This window comes from Raphanus sativus, chromosome 5 (assembly GCF_000801105.2).
Source record: "Raphanus sativus cultivar WK10039 chromosome 5, ASM80110v3, whole genome shotgun sequence".
NCBI lineage: Eukaryota > Viridiplantae > Streptophyta > Magnoliopsida > Brassicales > Brassicaceae > Raphanus > Raphanus sativus.
This window is the reverse complement of record NC_079515.1, coordinates 16,361,021-16,387,708: the sequence shown is the minus strand read 5'-3', so window position 1 is coordinate 16,387,708 and position 26,688 is coordinate 16,361,021. Positions and strand designations below refer to the sequence as shown.

Sequence of the window (26,688 nt, the reverse complement as noted above, 5' to 3'; positions counted from 1 at the left end):
AGAGCTCCAAGTCGAGAAGTGCTTTGAGTTGTGTTCGTTGTTCGTCGAAATTTAAGGTCTGTCTTGTGTTGTTTTTCTGTTTGAATTGTGTTATTAGGTTGTTGTTGTATTGTGTTGTTTGCTGTTCGAATTGGATATACCGCAAACGAATTGTGTTGTTGTGTTGTTTTGCGGTTTGAGTTTAAAGGGAGTGATTGAGTTTCGATAAGTTGGGATCTAAAAAGAAAGTGATGTTTTTTTGTGTGTTTCCGGGTTTGAGTTTTGCGGTTTGAGTTGAGACATATATGTTTTGCGGTTTGAGTTTAAAAGAAGATGAATCGTGTTGTTGATGAAACTTGATTGAGTTGTGTTGTTGTGTTGTTGATGAAACTTAATTGATGTTTGTTGTAATGTCTTGTACAGGGAAGTTATGAAGGGAAATCAAAGGCAAGTCTCCAATGAAAGGCGTCGTCAATCTCTTAGAATCAGAAAACCTCCGGTCTCAAATGCAAAAAAGCGAGTAGCGCAGAAGAAAAATAAGAAGAAGAGTACACCAGTGAGAGAACCGAGTATACACTCGCCCTCAGTTTCATCAGGGTCTGAAAGTGAAGACATGTCTGCTCCATCGTTTGAGGTAAATATATTTTGTAATCATTGTCATTGTTAGTAATTAATAGTACTAACATGAATATATGTATTTTAATTGCAGGAAATGCAACCAATGCAACCCCTAGAGTTCTACTTCAAAAGCAGTGAGTTCGCTCAGACTTGCAAGATACAAACAAAGTGCTTTGTGACCAAGACAGTAGAGAATATCAAGAAGAAGCTTAAGCCTGAGGCTGAATGGTTCAGAAGCCATCCTCAATTTCGACATTTCTTCCACATGCCAGATGAACCAAACCTGAAGCTCCAAGGGATGTGGATGCTACTCCTGCGCACGATTTGTACTCCAGAAGATGATGTTGCATGGTTTGCGGTTAATGGTGTACCCATCCGCTATTCTATGAGGGAGCATGCCCTCATCTCTGGCTTAGATTGCAGGGAGTATCCGAGGAACTATGAGAAGCTCGGGAGTCATAAGTTTGTGGATTATTACTTCCATGATGTAACTAAGATCAACATCAGTGATGTGGAGCAGAAGATGTTGTCTATGGCGCCGTGTCCAGATAGATTGAAGATGACAGTCTTGTATTTCCTTGGTCGGGTTATCAGAGGGAAGCCAAACGATACAAGACCTTTAGACTCCTTCATATCAAGGATAGTGGATGATTTGGATGCTTGCATATCATTTCCATGGGGCCGTCTTATATTTGAGGATGCAATAAAGGAGATTAAGCATGTGATGAACCATCTGAAGGGTGAAGTGAATGAGACATGCGGCTTTCCTGGTTTCATAATCCCTTTAGAGGTAAATCATGTAGTTTTGTGAATTTTTTATTGTCTTATAATTGAATATCTTACACTGTGACATTGGATATACTAGGTTCTTGATTTCGAGTGTATTCCTGCTCTTGGGAAAAAGTTCAGAATCACTCCAGAGAACCCTAGTGAAGACTGTCCAAGGATGTGCAAGAGCCGGTTTATAAAAACCAGTCTGAGGGGTTATCCTTTGGAAGACATATATGATGCGCTTGGAGAAACAAAGGTACATGTATGCATTTATAGACTTATAGTAGAAGCTAGTAGAACAAAAAAATTAACTGCTATTATTTATTGTTTATTTTCAGGATATTAATAGTGTGCTGGTTCCAACTTTGGGTGAGGAAATTATGCTGGCTTGTATCATTGATGAGGAGCGAGACTATGACCGTCAAGGCAGCCCAAGTGATACATGGAACTACTGGTTAAATGTGAAGCAGAAGACTATTTGGTGGGAAGAGTTGTATGAGTTAGATCAAGCTGCACGAGTGTTTCCAAAAAAGAAAGACAAAGCAGAGGTGGAGTTGGCAGAAGGATCATCCTCTCAAACCGGTTTAGATTCGATCTTGAAAGGTCTGGAAGGGAGGCTAGTGGAGTTCATGGGAACAACACTTGCCAGTCTTAACTTTACGGTGGAGGCAAAGCTGGAGTCCATTGACTCGAGGATGAGTAAAATGGAAGAAAGGCTAACTTCTATTGAGAGTAAGCTAAGTGAAGAGAAGAATCATGGTGAAGACATGGATTTTCGACAGTGGGATCATGGGAATTATGGGGATTATGGCACAACAGCGAAGGATAAGGGAGACAAGGAAGAAGCTGGGAAAAGCAGTGAGGGTGAAGAAGAAGCTGAGAAAAGCGAGGGTGAGGGTAATAAAGACAAGGAAAACAGTGAGGCTGATGAGGAAGACGGTAGTGAGCAAGAGCGAGTGTTGAACCGAATGAAGGATGATGAACTGTGGAGGAGTTCGATGGAGGATCGAGAAGAGGTTGGATGAAAAGTGATGGAGGATCAAGAAGAGGCTGAAACCAGTGAGGAAGTAATTGAGAACAGTCAAGAAGAGCCTATGGTTGAGGCAGAGATCAGTGAGCCTCGGGTTGCGGCAGAGATCAGTGAGCCTCGGGTTGCGGCAGAGATCAGTGAGGCTCGGGTTGCGGCAGAGATCAGTAAAGCTCGGGTTGAGTCTCCGATCAAAGAGCCTCATTTTGAGTCTCCGATCAAAGAGCCTCATTTTGAGTCTCCGATCAAAGAGCCTCGGGTTGAGGCACATCAAACTCCAACAACACCTTCTGGTGGTAGGACTAAGGCAATGGCTGCGAGGAGAGTAGTCAATTCTCCAATAAGCACTTGGGCAGCAGTGATGGAAGCCCAAAAAGCTGTGGAAGCAGAGGAAAAAACTAGTGAGAAAATTGTGGAAGAAGAGACTGAAGAGGCTGAGAAAGTTGTGGAAGAAGAGACTGAAGAAGCTGAGAAGGTTGTTGAAGAACAGACTGGAGAAGTTGTTGGGAATAAGGAAGCTAGGAGGCCTGGGATCAGACATAGATGCAAGGAAAAGACAATGGCATTTGGAAACCCGACACCTAAGAGGGGCAGACCAAAGAAGAGTGATTGCACACCACAGGCATCTAAGAGAAGGGGGAAGAGAAAGACTGAACCATCAAAGTGGGTGCAGACTCCTTTCACGACAGGGAAGAAGCCTAAAACAAAGGCTTAGGCTTAAGAGAAGGCTTATGTATCTAGGATGTTAATTTAAGTATTTTGAATGTTGGTATGTTTAAAACTTGTAATGCTTTTGGATGTTTAAAACTTGTAATGCTTTTGGTTATTGGAATGTTGCAAAAGACAGGTTTGGATGTTTAAATTTACAGGTGTTACTATGCCCAAAAATGAGTAAGTTGGATAACTGGGTTTACTGCAAACAATGGAAAACACATGTAAAATCCCAAAATATATATAATATTTAAAAATAAACACATGTAAAATGCCAAAATATATATAATATTTAAAAAATATACACATGCTAAACATGCAGCCGCCATTTAACACTTAGTAATACATGGTAATCTTCAAGGTGTTAGTAATATTGCTACCCACATAGTAATACATTGGCAATTTTTACGTTTTTCTAGTTAAACAATCACTAAATGGAATGTTTCGTAGTAAAACCAATGCTTTTATACCATAGGTATCGTTAATAAAGACATTTACATAAAAACTTTACCAGAAATACGTATTTTGTTTGATGCTGCTTACTATCCTTGTACCATTCACACACTAACATTGAAAGTTAAAGAAGTTTTTTGGGAAACTGAAAACAAGCTTTTCTTTAACTATTGAAAACAAGCATAAAAATAGTCTAAATCTACGTAGTTATTATATACATAGTTTACGCATTGAAAATAATCACCAAAATTGTCTAATTTTACATCATAAACTATAATACATATAATGGTTTAAATAACAAATAATAATACCAGTAAATCTTAGTAATTCAAATAACACATAATAATACCAGTAGTTCGTACTAGTTCAAATAACACATAATAATACCAGTAATTCCTAATAGTTCAAATAATACATAATAATACCAGTACATCCTAGTAGTCCAAATAACACATAATAAAATAATCAAACACCTGAACTGGAACCACTTCCACATTCAAAATACGCTGCAAGACCTTCTCCTCTGGCTCTGCCCGTGCCTCTGGCTCTCCCTCTGCCACTCCCTCTACCACCTCCCCTGCCTCTTTTTCCTCTTCCACGAGATTCTCCTACAGATGGAAACCTTGTTTGTTGTGGTTTTCCTTCCTTGACTTCAAAATCCGGAGGAAGTATTTTCTTTGCTCTAACTTCTTCTAGTACAACCCAATCAGACATATGAAGAACATGATATATTGTCCTGTGATAAGCCAAAGCCCATTGCTCTACCAAATATTACTTAAAGCAATACTCAGATAGATGGAGTTCCTTTCCTGCCTTACTAGTCATGAATGTGGTAGCCGCTACTGCATGCACACATGGATATTTGTCTTTATCAAATTGCTCACAGCTGCAAGTGTACCTAGCCATATCGACGGTATAAACCTTTCCATCAGCACCATGCACACTATACTCAAGAAAGAAGCTTATTAACTCATCAACCGTGAGAAACCCTGCTTGAACACATCTTATAGACATTACGTCTTCCACAATAGGCACAAGCTTCACTGTGACCGGTACTTCAGCTGCCTTCTTCCTATACTTGTTAAACCATTCAGCCATTTTTGCAATGATGAAATCAAACATTGGCAGTAAGGTGTACATTCTCGCATTCTTAATAACACCATTAAAAGATTCTACTGAATTGATGGTGTCGACATTGTACCTATCTCCTTCAAACTAACATCTAGCCCATTTCTTCTCTTCAACACTCTTGTCAAGATAGACCGCTGCGCTTGGATACTTCCTGCGAAAAGCATCATAAAGGTACTTGAACTCAGCCACTGTATAAGCGTATGCGCATTCTCTAAACTTGAAAGCACAAGTATCTTTGTTGTTATGGACGTGGCCTTTAACATTCTGAGACAAATGCCATATACAATACCCATGTTCAGCCTCAGGGAATACTAGACGCACTGCCTTGATCAAGCTTCTGTTTCTGTCTGAAAGAAACACCAATCCGGGGACATCAGTTATCGCTAATTTCAATTGCTCCATAAACCATGTCCAGCTTTCATCATTCTCGCCATCTGCTACACCAGACGCAATTGGGTAGTGGTGATGATCGGGATCCTGAGCAGTCGCGACAAGGAGAACTCCATCATAAACATTCTTGAGGTGTGTTCCATCCACAATGAGGACTTTCCGCATCGCCCGAAACCCTTCTATGCTAGCTCCAAGAGCAAAAAACAGGTACTTGAATTTGTTTTCCTCATCCACTACCACACTACTTGTTGTGCCAATATTTTTCTCCTTTAGCATGTGTAGCTAACAGTTCAATAAAGTAAAACTCTCTTCTGGACTTCCTCTCACTTCATTAGCAGCTTCTCTTTTTGCTCTCCATGCCGTTGTGTATGATACTGCCACACCAACCTTGCGATGAACCAAATCAATCAGAACTTTGGGAACTAGTGTGTCAAATGTACCAGGATAATCTTTAGCCAAAAGAGATGCACAGATATGTGCTGTGCCTTTACTTCTATTACGCAGTGTTCTTGTAGTAACAACAGAACATGTATGCTGCTTGATGTAACTTCTAACCGTCCAAAGATCTGAATTATGCAAATTTGCAACTCGTACAAACCACTTACATCCTTCTTTGGCTCCTCGGCATTTAATCACAAATCTCTTAGCATCCGACTTAATGATATCAAACTCAAAATAATTCTGATGTGCGGCCGTCTGAATATGAACTTTTGCTTCCACCTTGGTTCTAAATTCTTGACCTAATTCCAAATCAATACCATCATCCTGTGGCTCACACACAGCAGCATGCACCTCAATTCCTTCTTGAAGAGTTAGCACACCACCGGTACCTTCATTATCAGTTGCATCATTCTCAGTATGATCTTTATCACCAGCCTCGATATCAGTTGCCTCTCTATCAGTAGTCTCTCTATCAGTGGCTTCTCTATCAGGCAGTGTTCTAGTAGTAACAACAGAACATGTATGCTGGTTGATGAAGCTTCTAACTGTCCAAAGATCTGAATTCTTTAACTTTGCAATTCGCACAAACCACTTGCAGTCTTCTTCTTTGGCTCATTGGCATTTAACCACATATCTTTTTGTATCTGACTTAATTATATCAAACTCAAAACATTTCTGATATGAAGCAGTCTGAATAAGAACTTTTGCTGCATCCTTGGTTATAAATTCTTGACCTAAAACCAAATCCATACCATCATCCCGTGGCTGATACACACCATCATGCATCTCAATGTCTTCGTCAAAAGTGAGCACACCACCAATACCTTCGCTACCAGTTCCATCATTCTCAGTACCATCTTCATCACCAGCCTCAAAATTAGTAGTCTCTCTATCAGTAGCCTCTCTATCAGATAGACCAACATAGAAATCATCTGTTTCATCACCCTCTTCTGAAAGTTGCACTTCTTTATTGCTGAACTCCACATGTAGAACATTTCTACACATCTCGTGATTTACTTGCAGTAGATAACCAAAAACGTCTTCATCATTCCGGATATACGATGGCTTGTACGAATACAATAGCATCGAGAAGTAACTAATCTTCACTTCCATCTTAGATTCATCTACCTTTCTTTCTGCAAATACCACCAACCAAACCAGAGTAAGTGACCTCCTCCACTGATTTCTTCAACACAATCGTGTGAATTTCATCTTCTCCATCACCATCTCCCGAGACCCATTTTATTTCAGCTCCATCCTTCATATAATATCCTCCATAATCAAAACATATATTGTGCAATGCGAATTCTGCATTTTTCCTGAAATAAAATAGAAGTATAATTATTAAGAAGCTTAAAATTGATTCTGACACCGTATTATCTTATTTTACTAATACTAATTCATTTCAGTACTATACATAGTAAACGAGTAATACTAGTCGAACTTGTCAACATAGTAATCCCAGTAATACCAGTAAAACTATTTTGTCTTAGTAAACTTAGTTATCTTAGTAGTACCCAGAATCTATTCTTCAACTAACTAATCATCCTTTAAGGACGAAATTGTTAGGATGTTACATTACCCATAATGTGTAATTCATCCTAATTAAATTACACACAAAAAACATCAAAAAAGACATAAAATATACCCAAAATCTATAGACCTAGTTTTCAAAAACGTTTTTAAACTCACAAATTTTCATCGGATCTTCTTGTTTTTACACTAGACAAGATATACAGTTGATATTTCAGCAAAAATTTCATCAAAAACGGATATAAAATATACCTGAAATCCATAAAAATAGTTTTCAAAATCGTTTTAAAACTCTCAAATTTTCATCAAATCTTACAGTGTTAACGTTACCCATCATATACACGTTATTTAAATGTAAATTTCACAAAAATAATCATGGAAAATGAACCTGAATTATCTGTTTTGGAGCTTCAAAAATCGTCAATGGAGGAAAAAGAGAATACGATGAAGAAGGGGAGAAGGAGACATGTGGGGCACAAAAAATCTGATTGGTTAAGGTTTCTTTGTAGGCCATGTAGGTAGTTGAAATATGGTTGGTATTTAATTGGAGAATAAAGAGGATGAAAGGGAGAGTTCTCTAGAAGAAAACTTATATGCGTCAGACTCAGTTCCTTTGCAGTTAGGATGTTACATTACCCAAAACATCATCGTAAGTATGCAAGTTCTCTAGAAGTTGTTAGATAAAGCTGCAGTGGAGAAGAAAATAGGATATCATCCTTACTGCAAGGAACTGAGTCTGACGCATATAAGTTTTGCTGATGATGTTCTGGTGTTTTCTGATGGGAAGAAAAGATCAGTTGAAGGCATTCTGGAGGTTTTTAATGAGTTTGCAAAAATGTTTGGGCTCAACATAAGTCTTGAGAAATCTACACTGTTTCTTGCTGGTGTGAAAACTGAAGATTCTGAAGCTATTCTGGATCAGTTTCCTTTTAATAAAGGATCTCTCCCGGTAAGGTATCTTGGTCTTCCTCTTCTAACCAAAATAATGAATGTGCATGACTATAGTCCACTCATTGCAAGAGTTCGAGCTCGGGTTTCTTCTTCGACGGCGAGACACTTGACATTTGCAGGTCGGCTCCAATTAATTAGTTCAGTGTTTTTTATCAAGAAGCTTAATGCTGATCTCGAAGAATCCAAGACGGGAGAGGCTCGTGCACGGAGCTTATCCGAGGAATGGAAGAGCAGAGCCAAAGAGCTTGAGGAAGAGTTGAAAGAAGCTAACGATCTAGAGAGATCCGCCTCTTCATCTTTGGAGTCTGTGATGAAACAGCTCGAAGGAAGCACTGATAAGCTGCACGATGCAGAATCCGAAATCACTAATCTCAAGCATCAAATCATCACGTTGGAGACAACAGTCGCTAGACAGAAGGAGGAATCTGAGCAACGGTTAACAGAACTGTCTAAGATCGAAAAAGAAGTTGATAGCTTAAAGAACGAGCCTGAAACCAAGGAGAAGGAGAAGAACCGAGCGTTATATAAGGAGCCAGACGCTTCTTTAAACGTACAAAGACTCTTGGAACAGAGGAAGAAGCTCTTAGCGGATCTAGAAACATCAAAGGAGGAAGAGGAGAAGGGCAAGAAAGCGATGGAGAGTCTAGCTTCTGCGTTACACGAAGTCTCTAGCAAAGGAAGAGAGCTGAAAGAGAAGCTGCTGAGCCAAGGCGGAGGAGACCAAGAGTACGAGACGCATATAGAAGACTTGAAGCTGGTCATCAAAGCGACCAGAGAGAAGTACGAGACCATGCTTGATGAAGCAAGGCACGAGATCGATGTGCTTGTGAGCGCGGTGGAGCAGACAAAGAAGCATTTCGAGAGTTTGAAGAACGAGTGGGAGATGAAGGAAGCTAACTTGGTGGATTACGTGAAGAAGATGGAGGAGGAGGTTGCTTCTATGGGGAAGGAGATGAGTAGGTTGGATGGTTTGATGAAGAGGACGGAGGAAGAAGCTGATGCGGCTAGGAAGAAGGAAGAGGAGACGAGAGAGAGTTTGAAAGAAGTGGAGGAGGAGGTGGTTTCTCTTCAGGAGTCTCTTGAGGAAGCGAGAGAAGAAAGCGTGAGGCTTAAGGAGAATCTGTTGGAGAAAGAAACTGAGTTTGAAAGCGTTGTTCACGAGAACGAGGAGCTGAGGGATAAGGAAGATGCTGCTTTGAGGAAGATAGAGGAGTTATCGAAGTTACTATATGAAGCAAGATTGACCAAAAGGGAGGAGGTGGAGCTCAGTGAAAGCGAGACAGAGTATGATTTGTTGCCAAAAGTGGTTGAGTTTTCTTCTGAGAACGGTCATAGAAGTGTAGAAGAAGAAGAAGAAGAAGAAGAAGAAGAAGAAGAAGAAGAAGAAGAAGAAGAAGAAGAAGAAGAAGAAGAAGAAGAAGAAGAAGAAGAAGAAGAAGAAGCTATCAGCAATGGCAATGGTGTGGAGGAGAAAGGCATGAATGGAAAGCCATATATGAAGGAGAAGAAAGAAGAGTCTCCTCCTCCAGATGATGATGATGACAAAGATGATTCAGTTGAAGTTATCTTCAAAATGTGGGAAAGTTGCCAAATAGAGAAGAAAGAAGCTGTTCCGGACAAGAAAGCAGAACTAGAGACTGAGGAAGTAGAAGAAGATTCAAGGAAGGTAGATGAAAGCGATAAGGCCTCGTCAGCTTATGTGTCCTTTTTTTCTAAAAAGCATCCCAATTAAGGCTTCTCTGATCCAACTCCATACGAGCTCTCAGTTACCACAATGTGTGCGCCATAAGAAGTGAGGAAGCTGCGGTAATTGTGTTTGAAGTTTAAGCTAATTTTATTATTTACTTGGATATCAGATTTTCTAAGCTTTTGTTCACAAATCAGTTTCGTTTTTTGTTATATCAATTTCCAAAAATAATTGCTATATCTAAATATATCTTTTCAAAGTAACACGTATATAGGGAAGAAACTATCCAAATACAATTATGAAGCTTTTAACTTAATTTGACACAAATAAATCAATATCAAGGTTTACGAAAAATTTAATTGAACAAAAATTATCTAAACATGCATTTAAATGTTTTTCTTTTTGGAACATCAGCTTTGTTTTATGTTTTAAATTCAGTTATATTCATATTGGTTCAAGTGTCATTTATTTATTATATTTTTCTGAATCAATCAGTGAAAATATTTACACTACCGTCATCAACCACTATCAAAATGGATCACCCGGCGCTATGCACCGAAATACCACTACATTTATAATTTTGTGTTTTAAAAGTGGTCTTTTTTTGGCTGAACGGTTTATAATTAAAAACAGTCTTCAACAGACAGTTTTGCTAGGGTACTAACTTTTTTGTTAAATCTTTAATTTATTTATTTTCTATAGTTTTCATGTTACATACATGAAAATTAATTCATTATTAGCTGTTAGATTTATAAATATTTTGTTATTATGAAATAAAAAATGCCCATAAATAGTTTATATTATGAAATTTGTTAGATCATTGACCTTCTAAAACCATCGACTCCTTCACGACTTAAAATTAAAATAACAAGTTGTTCAAAAAAGGATAAAAAACATAGCAACAAGTTCTAGCTGCATATCATAAGGAATTTTAACAACTGCTTCAAATACAGTATCAGGAAGTACCGTTTGTGGAACCTCAATATCCACCGGCTTACTAGTATGACTAACACAGTGATGGATATATCCCCTATATATTATTTGAGAAACATTTTTAAATTATAACATTGTATTTAGTGCTGAGGTGTCACTTTCTCATGCCTTCTCAGAGCATGTTTATCGCTGAACCCCAAATGGGGGTTCTTTCGTTCTTTTTTTTTTCCTTTTTATCTGATTTTTGGAAAAAAAATAAAATATAAACCAATTGTGGGCCGCCATTTTTCAGTGGGACCCACATTCAAGAAAAAACTCAACAGATTTCGTTTCTTCCTAAGACGACCTTTAGCTTGGGTTTGACAATCTGGTGGGTCTCCTCCCTCTCTCTTTCCTAAGAACATGTTTATCGGGGTTATTTGGAGGTGTCTTGAGGGAGGAGAGAGAGGGTGGGGGCCCACAAAATTGGCAGAACCAAGGAAAGAAGTCGTCTGAGGAAGAAACAAAATTGGTTGAGTTTGTTCATGCTTGTGGGCCCCACTGACACGTGGTGACCCACAATTGGTTTATTTTATTTTTTTTCGAGAAAAAGAAAAAAAAAAAAAAAAAAAAAAGAAAGAACCCCATTTGGGGTTCAGGGATAAACATGGTCTAAGGATACTGTCCAACATACCCGGATAAACATGGTCTCACACCCTCTATCAAAATAGCCTTTTCTTACTAGAGAATTTACTAAACATGCCATTGTATACTCTTTTAATACGACTGCTAAAAAAATAGAGTTGATTACTTCAAGGGACACAATTTTCTTTTTTTTATCACATTTAGGCACTTCCCGCTGGCCAGGCACTTTGTCCTTCTCCCCCCCTTGTGTTTTGACACTTTTATCCCTTTCTCTTGGTTAAGCGATGAAAGAGCTGAGTTAGTTTTTATTATTCTTTTATTGGACCTTGTGGGGACCAAAATATAAAGAGGAAACGTGTTTGTAATTTTTTAGGGCCACAAAATCGTAAATCAGAAGGTCAATCCGACGGTTCACGTTATTGTAATTTTTTTTTGAAGTTATCCCATCCTATTTTTACTTCATTATTTTCTTATCTAATACATAGTAACATATATAACATACAAAATAAAAATGTATACTTTTTTCTCTTTGTTTTGACATCCATATATATATATTGATATTTTACAAAATTATAATTTGTTAAATAATTATTTTGTGGACATAAAAATGTGGATGGAGAAAACATGGACCGAAGAAGTGGAGACATAGAGTGGAGAAGAGTTTTGCTTACTAAGGAAATATGGATGGAGGAATTGTGTACACGTAAATGGTGTTGAAACTCAAATTTAAACAAGGCTAGGTATTAAGTGTGTGTGGATGGATATTTGTGGACAAGCATGCTTAATATTCATGTAGATATGTCCATGTGGATGGTAATATGTGGACGGTTATTTGTGGTCAAGATTACGACCGGTGATCAACACAATTATTTGGTTTCTGCAACCAAAATTTTAAACCAAAACATCGAACCTAAATCAAAAACTTTCATGAATTTTATGGTTGTACTCTGACTTGATAGTCACAAAGGAAATTCCATCAATTTATATACGCATTCCAGCACCTAAACTACTATTATCTTGCAAACAAAGCACCAAAAGTCTAACAAACATGCAAGAAGAAAGCTGATACTAAGATAAGACACATTCATCCCTGAAAGTTGATACTAAGATAAGACAACTACTAAGATAAGACGCATTCCTAGCCTTGGTAGCATTCTGTCTCAGCTGATCAATAGCACCATCCATGAAAGTATCCACACATACTGAGCTGGTTTGTAGCGTTTCTTCTGATGGTAATAAGCATACTTGGTACATGTTGTAGTTTTACCAGCACCTAAACATTATTAGTCAACACAAGTTTCAATACCAGTGTTGTTATCGGAGCTTAAACATACTCATAATCAGATTCTTGGTAATCTTATAATACAAACAAAGAAAAGAATCTACTAAAGTTAAAGCTTTACCTCTCTGGTATTCTCGAACTCTAGGACAAATTGATGTAGGCTGATGTGACGCCGATGGAGCTGGCTGTTGAACTGGCTCCCAATAGAAAACCTTACAACAACAAAAAACATATAAGAATTGATGAAAACGCAAACAATTTACACAAGAATTGATTTCATAAGCTGTAATAGAAAACAGTTGAAGCACAATAACAAGATCGACCACACAGGCTCATAGAGTAACACAAGCTAAGAAATTAACTTACATGTTTCCTCTTCCATGGCCATCTTCAGGTCTAAGAAAGCCAGGTCCTTGCCCTTGTGCGAGACTCAAATTTAGAGGAAACATCTGGTTATGAAACAGACACATTGCAAAAACTTATTTGTTTGTGGATGTGGACATCAGAGTAACTGTTAAATTTGATTGTGGATATGGACATGAACTGGTATATGTGGATCTGTTTTTAGGACACAAATTCTTGACCCTAAAGATCAAAACTTTGAATAAGAAAACTACAAAACCCATGGACTCGAGAAACCCAGACAAATTCCAAAAAGTGGGAAGAGAAAAAACCCTAGAATTTTGTAACTGAAAAGCGGGCTCAAACAAACCCAGAAACAAACCCGACGAAAAAATGAACCCTAAATTTGAAAGAAAAAAAACCTAATAAGTTCCAGAAATCGTAATGGGGATTGAAACAGCCGATAAAGACATAAGAAAGTTAGAAACTTTGAGACGAAAATCGAAGAAATAATCAAAAAAGGTGAACGCTACAGTTTCCGAAAATCCGATATAACCTGATGAAGTAAGCGGCGGATCTGGTTCCTGAGAAGCACCAGCATTCTTCTTCGACTCCTTCTGGTTAGTCTTAGATTTCTTCTTCGCCATTCGTCGATTCGTCGATTTCTGGGCAGAAGGGGGTTAGGGTTTTGCGATTGGAGGAGAAGAGGATTGTATCGGATTTGAAAATAGAGAGAAGCAGAGAGTAAAGTGATGTTTGGGTTTGTCCGACAAAAAATAAAAAAAGAATAAAATAATAGAAACCATGGTTAGTTTGGGTTCGGTTAGTGAAGTGTGGAGTGGTCAATATGGAGGATAAGAATGACTTTAGACATGGATAATGTGCTTCCCAAGTGGGAAGTGTCTAAAGGAGTAAATCTAAAGACACAATGTGTCTTAGAAGGTAAAAAAATCAAAAAAATACTACCATTCGTCATAATCTTTATTGTTTCATCTATTTTATTGTTTCATCTATTTGACTACAGTTTCGTTTATTTATAGATGCGGCTCAATTATATAGGGGATAGAGACCGGTACACTAAACCACTACAGAACAAATTAATAATGCAAAATCAAAAGCAACAATCTGAATAGAATACACAACGTAACAATTTATATTCAACTTTCTTATAACGTTACTTTTTCCTCCCTTGAAATGGGTTCAAAACCCTGGCCATTTGATTTTGATTTGGATTTTGATTTTGTATGATTTTAGTGACTCGAAGGCTACTGCTGCTCCAATGATACTTTTGACTGATTTTGTATTTCTTTTACTTCATTGAAATGGTTTCAATTGGTTGACAGGGATATATGATTTATTTAATTTACATTATTATAGCTGAACCATTGAATAATCCGGATATATTTAGTTTACATTGTTTTGCATGTTAAGCAAAATTACTTGCTTGCAAAGATCAAAACTTAAATGTGATTTACGTAGTAAAAATGATTTTGGAAAGGAGATTAAGCAAAATGTAGCAAATATGTAATGTTATAAATGTTTATGTTAAGAACAATATATATATATATATATATATATATATGTATATATATATATATAGCTAATGGTGGGTTGAACAAATTTAAAGAATATTAAATCAGCCTGTTGAACTTTCTATATTTATAATATGAGTAAATTGCATCTTTCTACAGTTATAAGAAGAGTAAATTTTGACTTAGTATAGTTATGGTTGCACAAATTGATACTCCCTCCGTTTCAAATTATATGTCGTTCTAGAACAAAATTTTCGTTTCAAAATAAGTGTCGTTTTCGGTTTTCAATGCAAAATTTATTGAAAATATTCTCTATTATATTTTTATATTGGTCGATGTGTATTGGTAATAGTATTTTTATTTTGGAAATATGTAAAATTAAATATTTTCTTAATTTGTGTGCAAAGACTTAGAACGACAAATAATATGAAACGGAGGGAGTAGTTTATATGTAATCTTACTCAATAAATGTTGAATATACGGCAATGACATTCATTGACAAACATTTGAAAATTGTAATCTCAATTTTGTAATAACTAAAAAGACCTCATGCTTAGGTGTCAATCAATTAGATAGTCAATTACATTCAATTGAAAAACAAGTATGTTTACATTCGATTTTTATATGTCGCTAGATATATTCGTTGGTCAAACTATATGATATGATGATATGATAAGATATCTACGAAAGAATCATTTATGATTGTTTCGCTATATATAATTACTATTTTATTTTCTTTCCTTAATAAAACTATAGAATTACCATAAATGACTAATATATATATGACAATTAATGATTCTAATAATAAAAATTTGATAACAATTTATATCTCCTCCATTATTTTTTGTTTAATTTTATATTATTAAAATAAATTAAACAATCAAATTAGCTATAAAATTAAAATTTAGATTTTTTCGTTTATGTTATATTTTGAATTTAAAAAAGCGACAATAGATGAATAAAACTATTAAAATTATTATGTTAAAAATTAATGATCAATGGTTTAACATTTTTATTATAAAAAGATACACATGATTTTAAAACCATATGAGTAAAAAGTATCATTTAATAATAAAACAAATATATATATATATATATATAGATTAAACTATAAGCCATATAAGATTACATAAATATTTTAATTTCAAAAATTTCAATGAATTTTCAAGAACATTTATAAATTATAAACTTATTAACTTTTACACATTGAAATTTTTTGTTATCAATTATTTAAATATTTTGTTATAAACTGATATGAATGATCATTATGAAATCTCATTTAATAAAGAACTGTAAAAAATATACTATATATAAAATTTATTATTCTTAGAAAAATAGGTTGGTCAATCTTAACTTATATTACACTTTTTATTGAACTAACTATCGAATTGGTAAATAATATACAAAAAACTATCTCGCCCATAAATAAAAACTACGAAATTAACATGTATATGAAAATTAATTATTATGAATAATAAATATTTGAAAAACAATTTTTGTATCTTAGTTCTCTTAAAAAAAATTATATTATTAAAAGATATTAAAGAATCGATAATATGATTTTGTTTTGGTATATACCATACAAACCAAATGAATGTGATTTTATAAAAATCGTAGGATTTGGATATGGTTTGATTTATAACCGATTAAACTGAAACATGTAGATATGTATATATTTATAACGACGCATGAATATCTATTTGTTACATGATTTGAACTATAATTATAATTTGTAAATCACTTGATTCACTTGAACTGTAATTAAGTAACAAATTTACTTCAACTGAGGCTTCTTATTTTCTTAGTCTTTTTTGATATTTTTCCTTTATTTTAACAGTAACTAAATTGAAGTAAAAATTATAAATTTGATGGACAACAATTAGTTGAAATTCTTTACAACTTTCTTTTTATCTTTAAACAAATATATTTGTGTTCAATCGAAGACATATTAATTTGATGAACACTAAATATGGAAGAATATAAAAACTTTTTTTCATGCTTCTGTTTTGTTTTTTGTTTTTATTTAAATTAGAGCTTTGATATTAATTCTAAATTTAAATGCAGATTTAGTTGTAGCAAAGTCGGAAGAGGATAAGAACATTTAAATATGTGGCAAAAAGATGATTATAGTTTGGGAATTCAAAAATATGAGAATAGTTTATAATATCTTGCAGAATTCTAAATTCGAGGAGCAGAGGATTAACCGAGAGCGTGATGTCATCCTCAAGGAAATGCAAGAGGTAATGGCATCATTACTCTGTTTTCTTAAAAATTCAAACTTTTCTTTTCTCGATGGTTTTAGTTCAGATGTTGTGTCCGAGTTTATGTGTGTGTGAGTAATTGTGAGTCTTTTGTTTCTGTTTCTTCATTCAGTTGCATCTTCTTAAATATTCGAACTTTATCTGATTAATTGTGAGACAAGAGTTTGAAGAACGATGTGCACAGTTCCACGGCTTATGGTGATTTAGAGAAGCTTCATAGATTGGTTGAGTGTGAGGGTTGCTCGGTTTCTGACCCTGATGGTCTGGGCTACTATGCTCTTCAGTGGTCTGCATTGAACAACCGCACCGCCATTGCTCAGTACATTATCGAGGTAACAAAAGTTCAATCCTTTTTTCTAATCTGGGATTTTGTGTGTTTGTATTGGTGTGTGAATCGTTAAGTATCAACATTGAGTTTAAGCTCACCACAGATACTCTTTTGTTAGTCGAGAGACAAAACAGAAGCTACAATCATAATTAAGTAAAATTAGCAAGGAACTCAACTTCAAGAATCTACTCTTCAATTGGCTCCATACACTCTGTAATCACCTTTTTCTTCTTTTTCCTTTTTTGTTCATGCGGGATTATAAGATTTGTATAGTTTCATTGATACTTACTGATTTGTTTATTGAAGGAACTGAAGAAAACAAAATGATTGATGAGGTCAGGGAGATAAATGATCAGACTTTTAAATCTCACAAGACGGATGAAAGAAGAAGGTGATTAATTCTTTAGCCAAGTTCACTCATTTAAAAAAAAGAAGAGGAGAATCGAAATTAACAACCAGATTCTTGCAGTCTCCATTGAAGATGTACCGGATGTAAAAGAGGAGAGCGCTGTGCTTGAGTTTCGCCTTAACCTTCTACAAATGATTCATTTATTTAAGTACAAGGGTTGAACTCTTGTGACAGGTTGAACTCTTGTGTTCCTTAGAAAATGATTACATATGAACCAAAGTTTAAGATGATGATAGATGATTGCAATTGCAGGCAACTATTAAATTTATAAAAGATTAATATTTCTGTACACCATGTACATATACAAACAACCCACAAACACAAAAACAAACTTGATCTTCTTATGTACCGATATATATGATCGACATATTTCTTTATCATTATCTATCTCTAGTATTGGTGTTTATCTTATAGTTAGGATAACTACATGAACCATGTATATATACGACGGTTTTTGAGTCGATGAAATACTAAACTTTCCCGTTCATTATACAACACGTTATCAGCACGAAACTCTGAAATTCCGAGCTACCTCAAAAACCCTAATTGACGGCGCCACTTCAAACAGATCGTTCTCCCAAACCGTACAGATCCAGACGACGATTAATATATCAAATTAAATCTCTTGACGAGACGAATCCAACGCCGTCGGCCTCGCCTCTATCTGACTCCGGACGCACCCTCACGCTCTATTCTAAGACGCGCCGTCAAGTGACCTAAAACCCTGAAATTCTAAAACTCATCAGACGACTTCAAACCGTTAGTTCTCTCAAACCGTAAGGATTCAGACGACGTGTAATATATCAAATTGAAGCTCTTGACGTGAAGAATCCATCGCCGAAAACCTCGTATCAATCCGATCTCAAACGCGTCCTCAAGCTCCGTTCCAACCCGCCCCGTCAACTACCCTAAAACCCTAATCAAAAGCCTAAACGGCAGCCTCTCTCTATACTTTGTTATTTTCTGCGATTTGCTTCATCTATCTATACTAAATTGTTTTGATTCGTTTTTTATTAAGGTTTCTAAAGATACAAGAGGTTTTTGCTCAACCTAAGACACGCGACCAGCTCCTGATCCGTTCCGGTCATGCAGTTCGCGATCCGACTTGTTCCAGCTCTCGGTGGTCCAAATCTACACTTCAAAGTTCTAAAGGTAAACTTTGAAACCCTAAAAGAACTCATAATCGAACATGGTTGATTGATAAAAGAATGACCATTAAAATTTTGCAAAACCCAAATCAAACCCTAGCAAAGATTAATAGGTCCAAACCCTTCCATGAGTAAATCGAAACTCTTAAACCAAAAGTTCGATATGAGATTGTTTTACAATTAAAATCAAAACCACAATGGTTTCTGAATCTCAAAACCCCCTTGATCTGAATGATCAAATCGAATCCTTAAACCTAGAAATCGATCAATCCCCTAAAACATAAACAAGATCGGTTTTCATCCAAAAACATCTAATTTTTTATGATTCCGACTTGAATATTGATCTGATTGTCTAGTTTGAATTTTTTTAAAGTTGTTCTTGATGTTTAGAACTGCTTAGGATTGAGAATTACACAAACCCTATTTTTTTATGAAATCTGATTGCAAATAGGTGTTTTCGATTGAAATTGTTAAATTTTAGTCTACTTGCTAGATGATTTCCCTGATCAATGTCGAAATTGACTTGAATCATTAGGGATTGATAAAAAAAAATTATAGAAATTTTCTAGATTGCTAGATTGAAAGAAAAATCGGATTGCATTGCATAAATTTAAAGGTTGAAAGAAACCAAAGTTGCATTGCTATATTGACTAAAATAAATCGGATTAGATTATATAATTTAGAGGTTGAAAGAAACCAAATCACATTGCATAAATAAAAGGTTGAAAGAAACCAAAATGCATTGTTTGAATCTGATTATAAGTCAAATAATAAGACTCTAAAATCTATATTTTCAGATGCCAAATTTGGATTATCCAGCCCTTAATCTCTCTGGAGATAATTATTTAAAATGGGTCATGAACACTGCAAGTGTCGTGAAGATAAGAGGACTTGACAGATGTATCATCAAAGGCGAGTATGTAACTGAAAATGAAAAATATGGGCCATTAACAATTATTCACCAACATCTCACTGAGGATCTCAAAGATCAGTATCTAAATATTGAAAACCCTCTAGACCTTTGGACATAGTTAAAATCCAGATACACAATAGTGTTATTACCAAAGGCTAGGCATGAGTGGATAAATCTCAGATTTCGGGACTTTAAGTCCGTAGATGAATATAACTTAGCTCTAATCAAAATCGTTTCTAAATTGAAACTATGTGGTGAAGAGGTAACAGAGGAAGATTTACTGGAAAAGACATTCCTCACAGCTGATCCAAGGGATCTATTGTTACAATATACATACAGAAAAAAAGGTTTCACCACTTATACGAATTTGATCTCGTATCTAGTACAAGCTGAGAAGAATAATGAGATACTAAAGAAAACCAGTGAGATGAGACTTCCTGAAGCCAATAAGGCTGGAGAGAATAAGGATGAATCCAAAGAAGCCACGTCCAGAATAATAAAGAGAATTGCCGGCTTGATTTATGTTTTGATTTGTTTATCATTTACAATTTTATTATAAGAGTTGTTTTAGTTTTATATTATCTTGTTTGATTTGCTTGATAATTTGTTGATTGATAAATGAGTATAATAATTAAAATCATCCGACCAAAGGCATTGCTTAAAGGGGGCATGAATTATTCACCCAAATAAAAGACCCATTTGAGTTATAAAATTTTGAAAATGAATGGTTTCTAAATCTTTACATATAAAAAAGAGTTTCAATCTCTCCTGGAGTGTCCACATGGGATGCCAGGTCATAAATTCGGACTCCATAAAACTGACACGTCGGATTAAATGAAACTCTGCGTATCATTAAGTCGCATCATTTGGGCTTTTTCGTTTTATGTTATTTGATGCTGTGTGTATGGGCTGCGAAATTAATGGGTTACACTTGATTTTAAGAAAGGTCCGTAACAGTAAATAAGGTAAACCCTAAACAACTCACCATCGTCTCCTTCTTCGTTGTTGTACGGCGACTTCTCATCTTCATCATCTCTGAAACGCTTTTCTTCTTCGTATTTAATCTCTATTAAGTCTTCAACCACGATTTAGCCTTTGAATGCTTACTTCGCCTTTGGATTCGGTGTATCTGCGAGTATAAATAGGTCAGTATTCTTCCTTTTACAATCATCTTATCAATATGTTTAAACAGCAAAACTTAAGAATTCCAACAGGATTTCTTTATCAGTATAATGGCCAAGCAGTTTGTTCCACTTACTGATTTGAGATGAGGACGTTGTTCTTCCACTTCCTTGCGGCTGCTCAGATTCTGGGAAACCAGAAACTGGAGTTGACAGGATCCTCCTAGATGCTGGGGTATTCCGTTCTTAAACCTACATTTTAAACTATTTCTGGCTTTTAATCTCATAAATATCCGAAGCTGGTCCATTTAGATCCTTATTCAAACTCTTTTGAATGATAAATCTTGGACCCGTTTGTTGATTATGCTTTCTTTACACGTGTTGCAGTTAACACTCATGCCAGTCGACGTGAATGTCAACCTTCTTTCTCCACCGACATGAAGATGGACAAAGGGTGTTGTTACGTCTCTTGCTCCAGGTGGACCACGGAGCTTCAACGGACTGTAGCAGCCTTTACTTGCGTGTCATGCAACAACGCTAATGCTTATTGTTGTTGGTGTCCTCCGGTATGTAGACTCTAAACACTTTGTTTTCTTAGCTTTAGATACCTTTTAACTTTAGTTAATTTGGTTAATGATATTTTTGTTTTTAAATCATCATAAAGTCATTAAGTCTCTACGTCGTTTTCAGTTTATGGAGCATCATCTCCCTGGCCTTCCTGCAACCAAAGGTATTAACTTTGATATTTTCAAGTTTGTGTTGTGTTTTTCGCTTCAATTCTTGCTGCTGAGTGATGAATATATTGTTTTATATATGATCATAAGATAATTAATTACAAGAAAAGTTAATGTTCGAGTCTTCATCTGCAGTGTAAATATGCTTCCACATATAAATGGTAATTGTTATTTCCAACAATGTAATGTTTCATTTTTCTTATTTTTGATTCACTTTGGTCTTTTTTATTGTTTTGTTTTAGTTTCAAGGAAACTTTTTTTTTGTCAATCCGTCTGCTTAGTTTTGTATAGTATACTATTACGAATATGATGTTTGATGCATATTTCATTCTGCTTCTTTCCATAGTATGAAATAATTTAAGACACTTGGTTTGATCAGACTGGCAATGATAACGATGATATGCTTGGAATGAACTCAGACTCTGCTAAGGTCGACGTTGGTGGTAGTACTCTTGAGGGAGCACCGACAACCTGAGCAGATCCAAGCGATCGATACACTAAGAAGCCTCCGGTTCGAGCATCTTTGTAGATGGCAGAGAAAGCACGCATGGAATAAGCGAAGATAACAGAGCTCTGAACTCAGTATTTCCTATTTGAATCATGCTAACACATCAATGTTTCTTAAATAAAGTGTTGTATTTATCATGTCGTTCCATTTAAAATAAAAACATGAGCTTCAAATTCAGCAAATACAGTCAGGGATAATTTGTTTCGAGCGTTGATTTGAGTAAATAATATAATCGTAATGATTCTATGAGTCTTCACTGTCTTTTCATAGATTGGTAGGGTGCTTTTATGGTTCATGGATCTTATTCTAATCTGAATCTTGCTTGATAATCCTCATGCGACACTTTGACATGAAAGTCATTCTAGGCGAATAAATTACCAAGTATACATTTTTCTTTCTTATGCTTTAGTTAAAATGTTTTAGTCTTATATCTTTTTTTGTTGGATGACTATTTTTCTCATATTCATATCACATGCCAAATAGTTAAGAGGCAGAAGTAATGGCTATATTTTCAGAAAATGATAAGAGTTTTTGTTTGCTGCGACAAAAAGACTTCTTTTGTCCGAACCAATGACATGAAAGTGCCTTCAATAACACAAAATAATCAAAAATACCAGGTTGGGTTCATCTTGATTCCCGAATTGTTAATGGTTACATTACATTATAATTCTTTATTGTGTAGTTATGTTTTGCTGTACTCTAGCTACTTTGAATCTCCTATATATTAATCCTGGAACATTACAACATGTTTTGTAGCCACGTGTCATCACTAGGATGATTCTCAGAAATCATTAGAAAAATATGTTGGTCCATATAAATATATATTATACTTTTTATTAAACTAATTATCATATTAATTAATAGTCTTAAATTATTTCCTTAAATAAAAGCTACGTAAGTTTATTTCTTTAAATAAAAGATACGAAATTACCTAATATGATTAACGTATATATGATAATTAATGATTACAAATCAAAAATATTTGATAAAAAAATTGTATCCTCTACATTTTATTTTAATTAATATTATAAAAAAACACTTAACATATTTTAAAAAATAGATTTTTCATATATGTAATATTTTGAATTTTTTAAAACGTCTATAAATTACCAAAAATTGTAAGATGTTATTAAGATGATATTTTTTTAGAACAGAACATGATCCTAAACGAAATATTTCGGATATCGAATATATCGAAACCAGATTTATATACTTAAATATATTAAAAAAATTTAGAATTTAATATCTAAAAGAATATTTAAAATATATAAAATGTTATTAAGTTGTCCAAAATACTTGAAAATATTTACAAATAGTTAAAAATACATGATTAAAATAGTTAAATGATATTCAAAATACCAATACTTCAAATATCTATTGATTTCTTATCCGAATATTGAAGCTAACCAAATTTTATGTTAAGTTTAAGTATTTTAGCTTGCATTATACACATTTATATGTTATAAATAATTTTTTATTTTTATATTTTGAGAAATTTAAAGTATATACGAATTTTATTTTTTTTTAAAATAAAATGAGTTATCTGAGTCTAAATCCAAACCGAACCCGCAGATCCGAACCGGATCGAACTCACAAAAAATCGAAATATAACTGAACCGAACCAAACTAAACTGAACCAAATGGTATCCGAATGTCCACCCCAAATCAAATGTAAAAAAAAAATTTGATAACATGATGCATTCTAATTGTAATATTTCAATACAACACATTTTAAAAAACTCACTCCACGCATGGCGCGGATTATCATCTAGTATATTATTATTATTTGATATGCAAGTTGACAAAAAAAATTATTTGATGTGAGGTGGTACAATACTATATATATTAATGTATAGAAATATATTATTTTATTAATTTATAAAATAGTAATTTAAAACAATATTTTAAAATAGCAGGAGAAAAATTTCTAACAAAATTTTTTTTGTTATCAAACAAATTTCATAAACATAACCAATAAGACAAAAAAGTAAGTAATATCTAGGGAAAATTGTTTAAAATACTACATTCATCGTACCATTTTTCATGTTTACACTAACCATTTTTACTATCATTTTTAATGAAGGATAAAAAAACATTTACAAATTTTAGGTTAACTAATCTAGACTTAGGATTTATAGTTGAACGGTAATGTCATTTTTAATGAAAGGTAAAAAACATTTATAAACCTAGAATTAACTAATATAGATTTAGAATTTAAAGTTGTGCGGTAAGATAGGGTTTTTTGAATGTGAAGTTTAGGATTCTAATAAGTACTTTAAAATTTTTGAAAAACAAATTTCAAAAATAATTTTCTATTTTAAAAAAAGAATTCGAAAAAGACTCAATATGATCTCAGAATTCTGTTTATTATTCATTTGTTTATAATATTGTTTTAATCTACAATGCTTTTTAACTATTTATAAAATTAACATAAATTTATATAAAATACTTTTTATTATAACTTCCTGCCCGTAGGGCAGGCCAACCCTAGTTATAAATAAAAATTGCCCAACGCATAGAAAATGGTCGAGACTGTACTCTCGACTGATCTGAACTATGCTAAAAGATCAGTATGATAAAGGCAAAATGCCTAGGTAACCAGATAGGTTGACCACGAAATTTTATACACTTTATGGCATGACTGGACTAGCCATCCAGGTCTTTAAAATTGATGCAAAGATTGATATCGAAAAAGGCACAAAAAGTTATCCCATAGAATCTCACGTTGTGTAACATGTACACAAGGGAAACTCAATAGGCTATAATGTTCCAAGCATCTAAAAGATTTATAGCATGTTCATGAGGGGGAGAAATGACACTCCCGTGGTCCATGAACAACACTAAAAATCCGAGTGACATGGTCTATGACCATGATAGAACTTGGCCGAATTCTTTGGGATACAAAGATCACTAGCTAATGCTTGGGAACACATAGATTTACATGTAATAAAAATATGCATCAGGCCATATAAAGTGAACATAGATATTCCCATCTAAGAATGATAAAGGGTCATGATCCAGACATAGACCATCTTAAGAGATTATGTATAGACCACCACAATAATATGTGCCGTCTAGGATGGAACCTCATAAGAAGATGAGATAAGATTGGGAATATATGTTGGATATGAGAATGCTTTCTCCCACAATTTTATAAGAAACCTTGAGCCAAATATGGGTGATCAGATTAAGGCCAGGTTTACGGATTGCATGATTAAATCCGACTATCCAACATCAGGGGGAGAAAGAAATAAGCTGGTACAAGTATAAAGAAATGGAATGGTATTAACCATCCTTGTCTTGGCAAGACCCTCGGACCAGAGAATATGATTTAAGACGTCCAAAGAAAGATCATACAAAGCTAGCTAAAAGAATGCCAGACATATTAGACCCGAAAAGAAAAGAAAAAGAATGACTAAGTCATACCAGCTTAAGGACCACGAAATTAATGTCCTAAAAGAGACATAATCAAGTTGCTATAGAGTCTAAAGATAGACAAATATGTTCCATAAGATAAGAAACCTCGGAAAATGAAAAGAAAGGTGCATAGAAATGACATATTCGAGGTCATAAGGGAAACCAGACCAGACATTGAGATAAGGCTGCGCAGCTAACATCTAAGGTACCAGACCATGTAGTTTGGGACGCCAAACTGCAAGGTAAATGAAGATTCTTAGTAAGAATGAAATCTCTAATTGATTAGTTCATGTCTGGAACACAATGGAACACTATAAAAGAAGTGTCGACACATAAAAGATAAAGATGCATAAGGAAATAGCACTTGAGTTTTAAAAGATATAAGCGAGGATCAGAACCCACGAGAATACAAGAATGCATTCATAGATTGAAAGTTTGAAACCATAGGGATTTATAAAAGAGATGGGTGTATTGGCCATATATATAGAAACACCATCTCATAAGATAAAACCAGTGAAAAATAGGTCATGTGTGGGAAAAGAAAAGAAATCGTGAGACATGGACTAATGTGTTCATATTCCTATTTGAAGCATTCAAGGAATGGCTTGATTACACAAGGATACTCACAGAGACCAAAGGAACAGATTATAAGGAGATATACTCCTATGTGGTGGATGCTACTACAAATTCGAAAAAGTCTGGATATAAGTAAGAAAGAAATGTAGTAAGTAGCATATTGATCACTGGATAAAGAAATGATAAAAGTATCAAAAAGATGAGAAAATAAATTTTCATAGAATAGTTTTGTTCCTAAGCTATTCATGGACTGAAAACAAAGCAGCTGCAAGTGATATGAAAGACTAAGAAAATACTTAGTACAATCAGTCTATAGATCCTTATAGAGGATATTATAATTCCTTGTGTTTATGTTTATATCAAACCAACCTAAAGAGAGGTTCAATGGTTCAATGATTTCAATGATACAAGTTATCGATTGATTTTGGACAGAATGTGATGGGACTAGAAATCATAGCCGTGTAAGAGTTGAGATCAGCACGCCACAATTACATGGTGTAATGTGAGATGGTCGCAGGAGAAGGCAAAGAGAACCATTAATTCTCATGCCAAATACCATCCGGCTCCATACTTCCCAATCGTCCATAAGAATAACCAAAAGTAGTGTGGTGAATTGGTTCAGGCAAATTATAAACCATTGCTGCACAATTAGCCAAATAAATCCGAGTGTATACTTGTGAATTGATTGATGTATCATTATGAACCGACCAGATCGACCAGCATATAGAATGCAGCTAATGGAAAGATCGACCAGCATATGGTAGTATCATAAAACGTGTGGTCAAGTACCAAATGAAGTATATGGGACTAATGAATGTCTATACATCAGTAAAGAAAGAAAGGAACCAATCATCATAAGAGTGGTCGA

The 26,688-nt window shown here is 34.7% G+C and overlaps 2 protein-coding genes and 2 long non-coding RNA genes across 5 annotated transcripts; all 4 read left to right on the top strand.

Moving 5' to 3' along the window:
- The first annotated feature begins 691 nt into the window (after positions 1 to 691).
- On the top strand, positions 692 to 2,393 carry LOC108829528 (uncharacterized protein At3g43530-like). The gene is made up of 3 exons (XM_018603172.2): positions 692 to 1,387; positions 1,463 to 1,624; positions 1,707 to 2,393. The coding sequence occupies exons 1-3, from the start codon at positions 692 to 694 to the stop codon at positions 2,391 to 2,393; spliced, it is 1,545 nt and encodes a 514-aa protein (XP_018458674.2).
- Positions 2,394 to 7,874: 5,481 nt separating this feature from the next.
- LOC108829526 (WEB family protein At5g16730, chloroplastic-like) lies at positions 7,875 to 9,923 on the top strand. Its single transcript, XM_018603171.2, has one exon. It carries the CDS (start codon positions 7,890 to 7,892, stop codon positions 9,735 to 9,737), a length of 1,848 nt encoding a protein of 615 aa, XP_018458673.2. The 5' UTR covers positions 7,875 to 7,889; the 3' UTR covers positions 9,738 to 9,923.
- Positions 9,924 to 16,464: 6,541 nt separating this feature from the next.
- Positions 16,465 to 17,692, top strand: LOC130512670 (uncharacterized). The gene is made up of 5 exons (XR_008946238.1): positions 16,465 to 16,645; positions 16,779 to 16,998; positions 17,113 to 17,207; positions 17,301 to 17,385; positions 17,464 to 17,692. It is a non-coding gene; the product is annotated as an uncharacterized LOC130512670 (long non-coding RNA).
- A 2,725-nt stretch (positions 17,693 to 20,417) lies between these two features.
- LOC108829531 (uncharacterized) lies at positions 20,418 to 22,079 on the top strand. 2 transcript variants are annotated; one of them, XR_001945998.2, is made up of 5 exons: positions 20,418 to 20,609; positions 20,693 to 20,820; positions 20,973 to 21,151; positions 21,276 to 21,315; positions 21,699 to 22,079. It is a non-coding gene; the product is annotated as an uncharacterized LOC108829531 (long non-coding RNA). The 2 variants fall into 2 exon arrangements; XR_001945999.2 differs by having other exon boundaries at positions 20,679 to 20,820.
- The last annotated feature ends 4,609 nt before the right edge of the window (positions 22,080 to 26,688 follow it).

Coding starts and splice junctions, on each gene's coding strand:
- LOC108829528 (XM_018603172.2), top strand. CDS start 692: ATGCAACCAATGCAACCCCTAGAGTTCTACTTCAAAAGCAGTGAGTTC. Junction 1,388..1,462: donor GTTTCATAATCCCTTTAGAG/GTAAATCATGTA, acceptor TGGATATACTAG/GTTCTTGATTTCGAGTGTAT. Junction 1,625..1,706: donor ATGCGCTTGGAGAAACAAAG/GTACATGTATGC, acceptor GTTTATTTTCAG/GATATTAATAGTGTGCTGGT.
- LOC108829526 (XM_018603171.2), top strand. CDS start 7,890: ATGTTTGGGCTCAACATAAGTCTTGAGAAATCTACACTGTTTCTTGCT.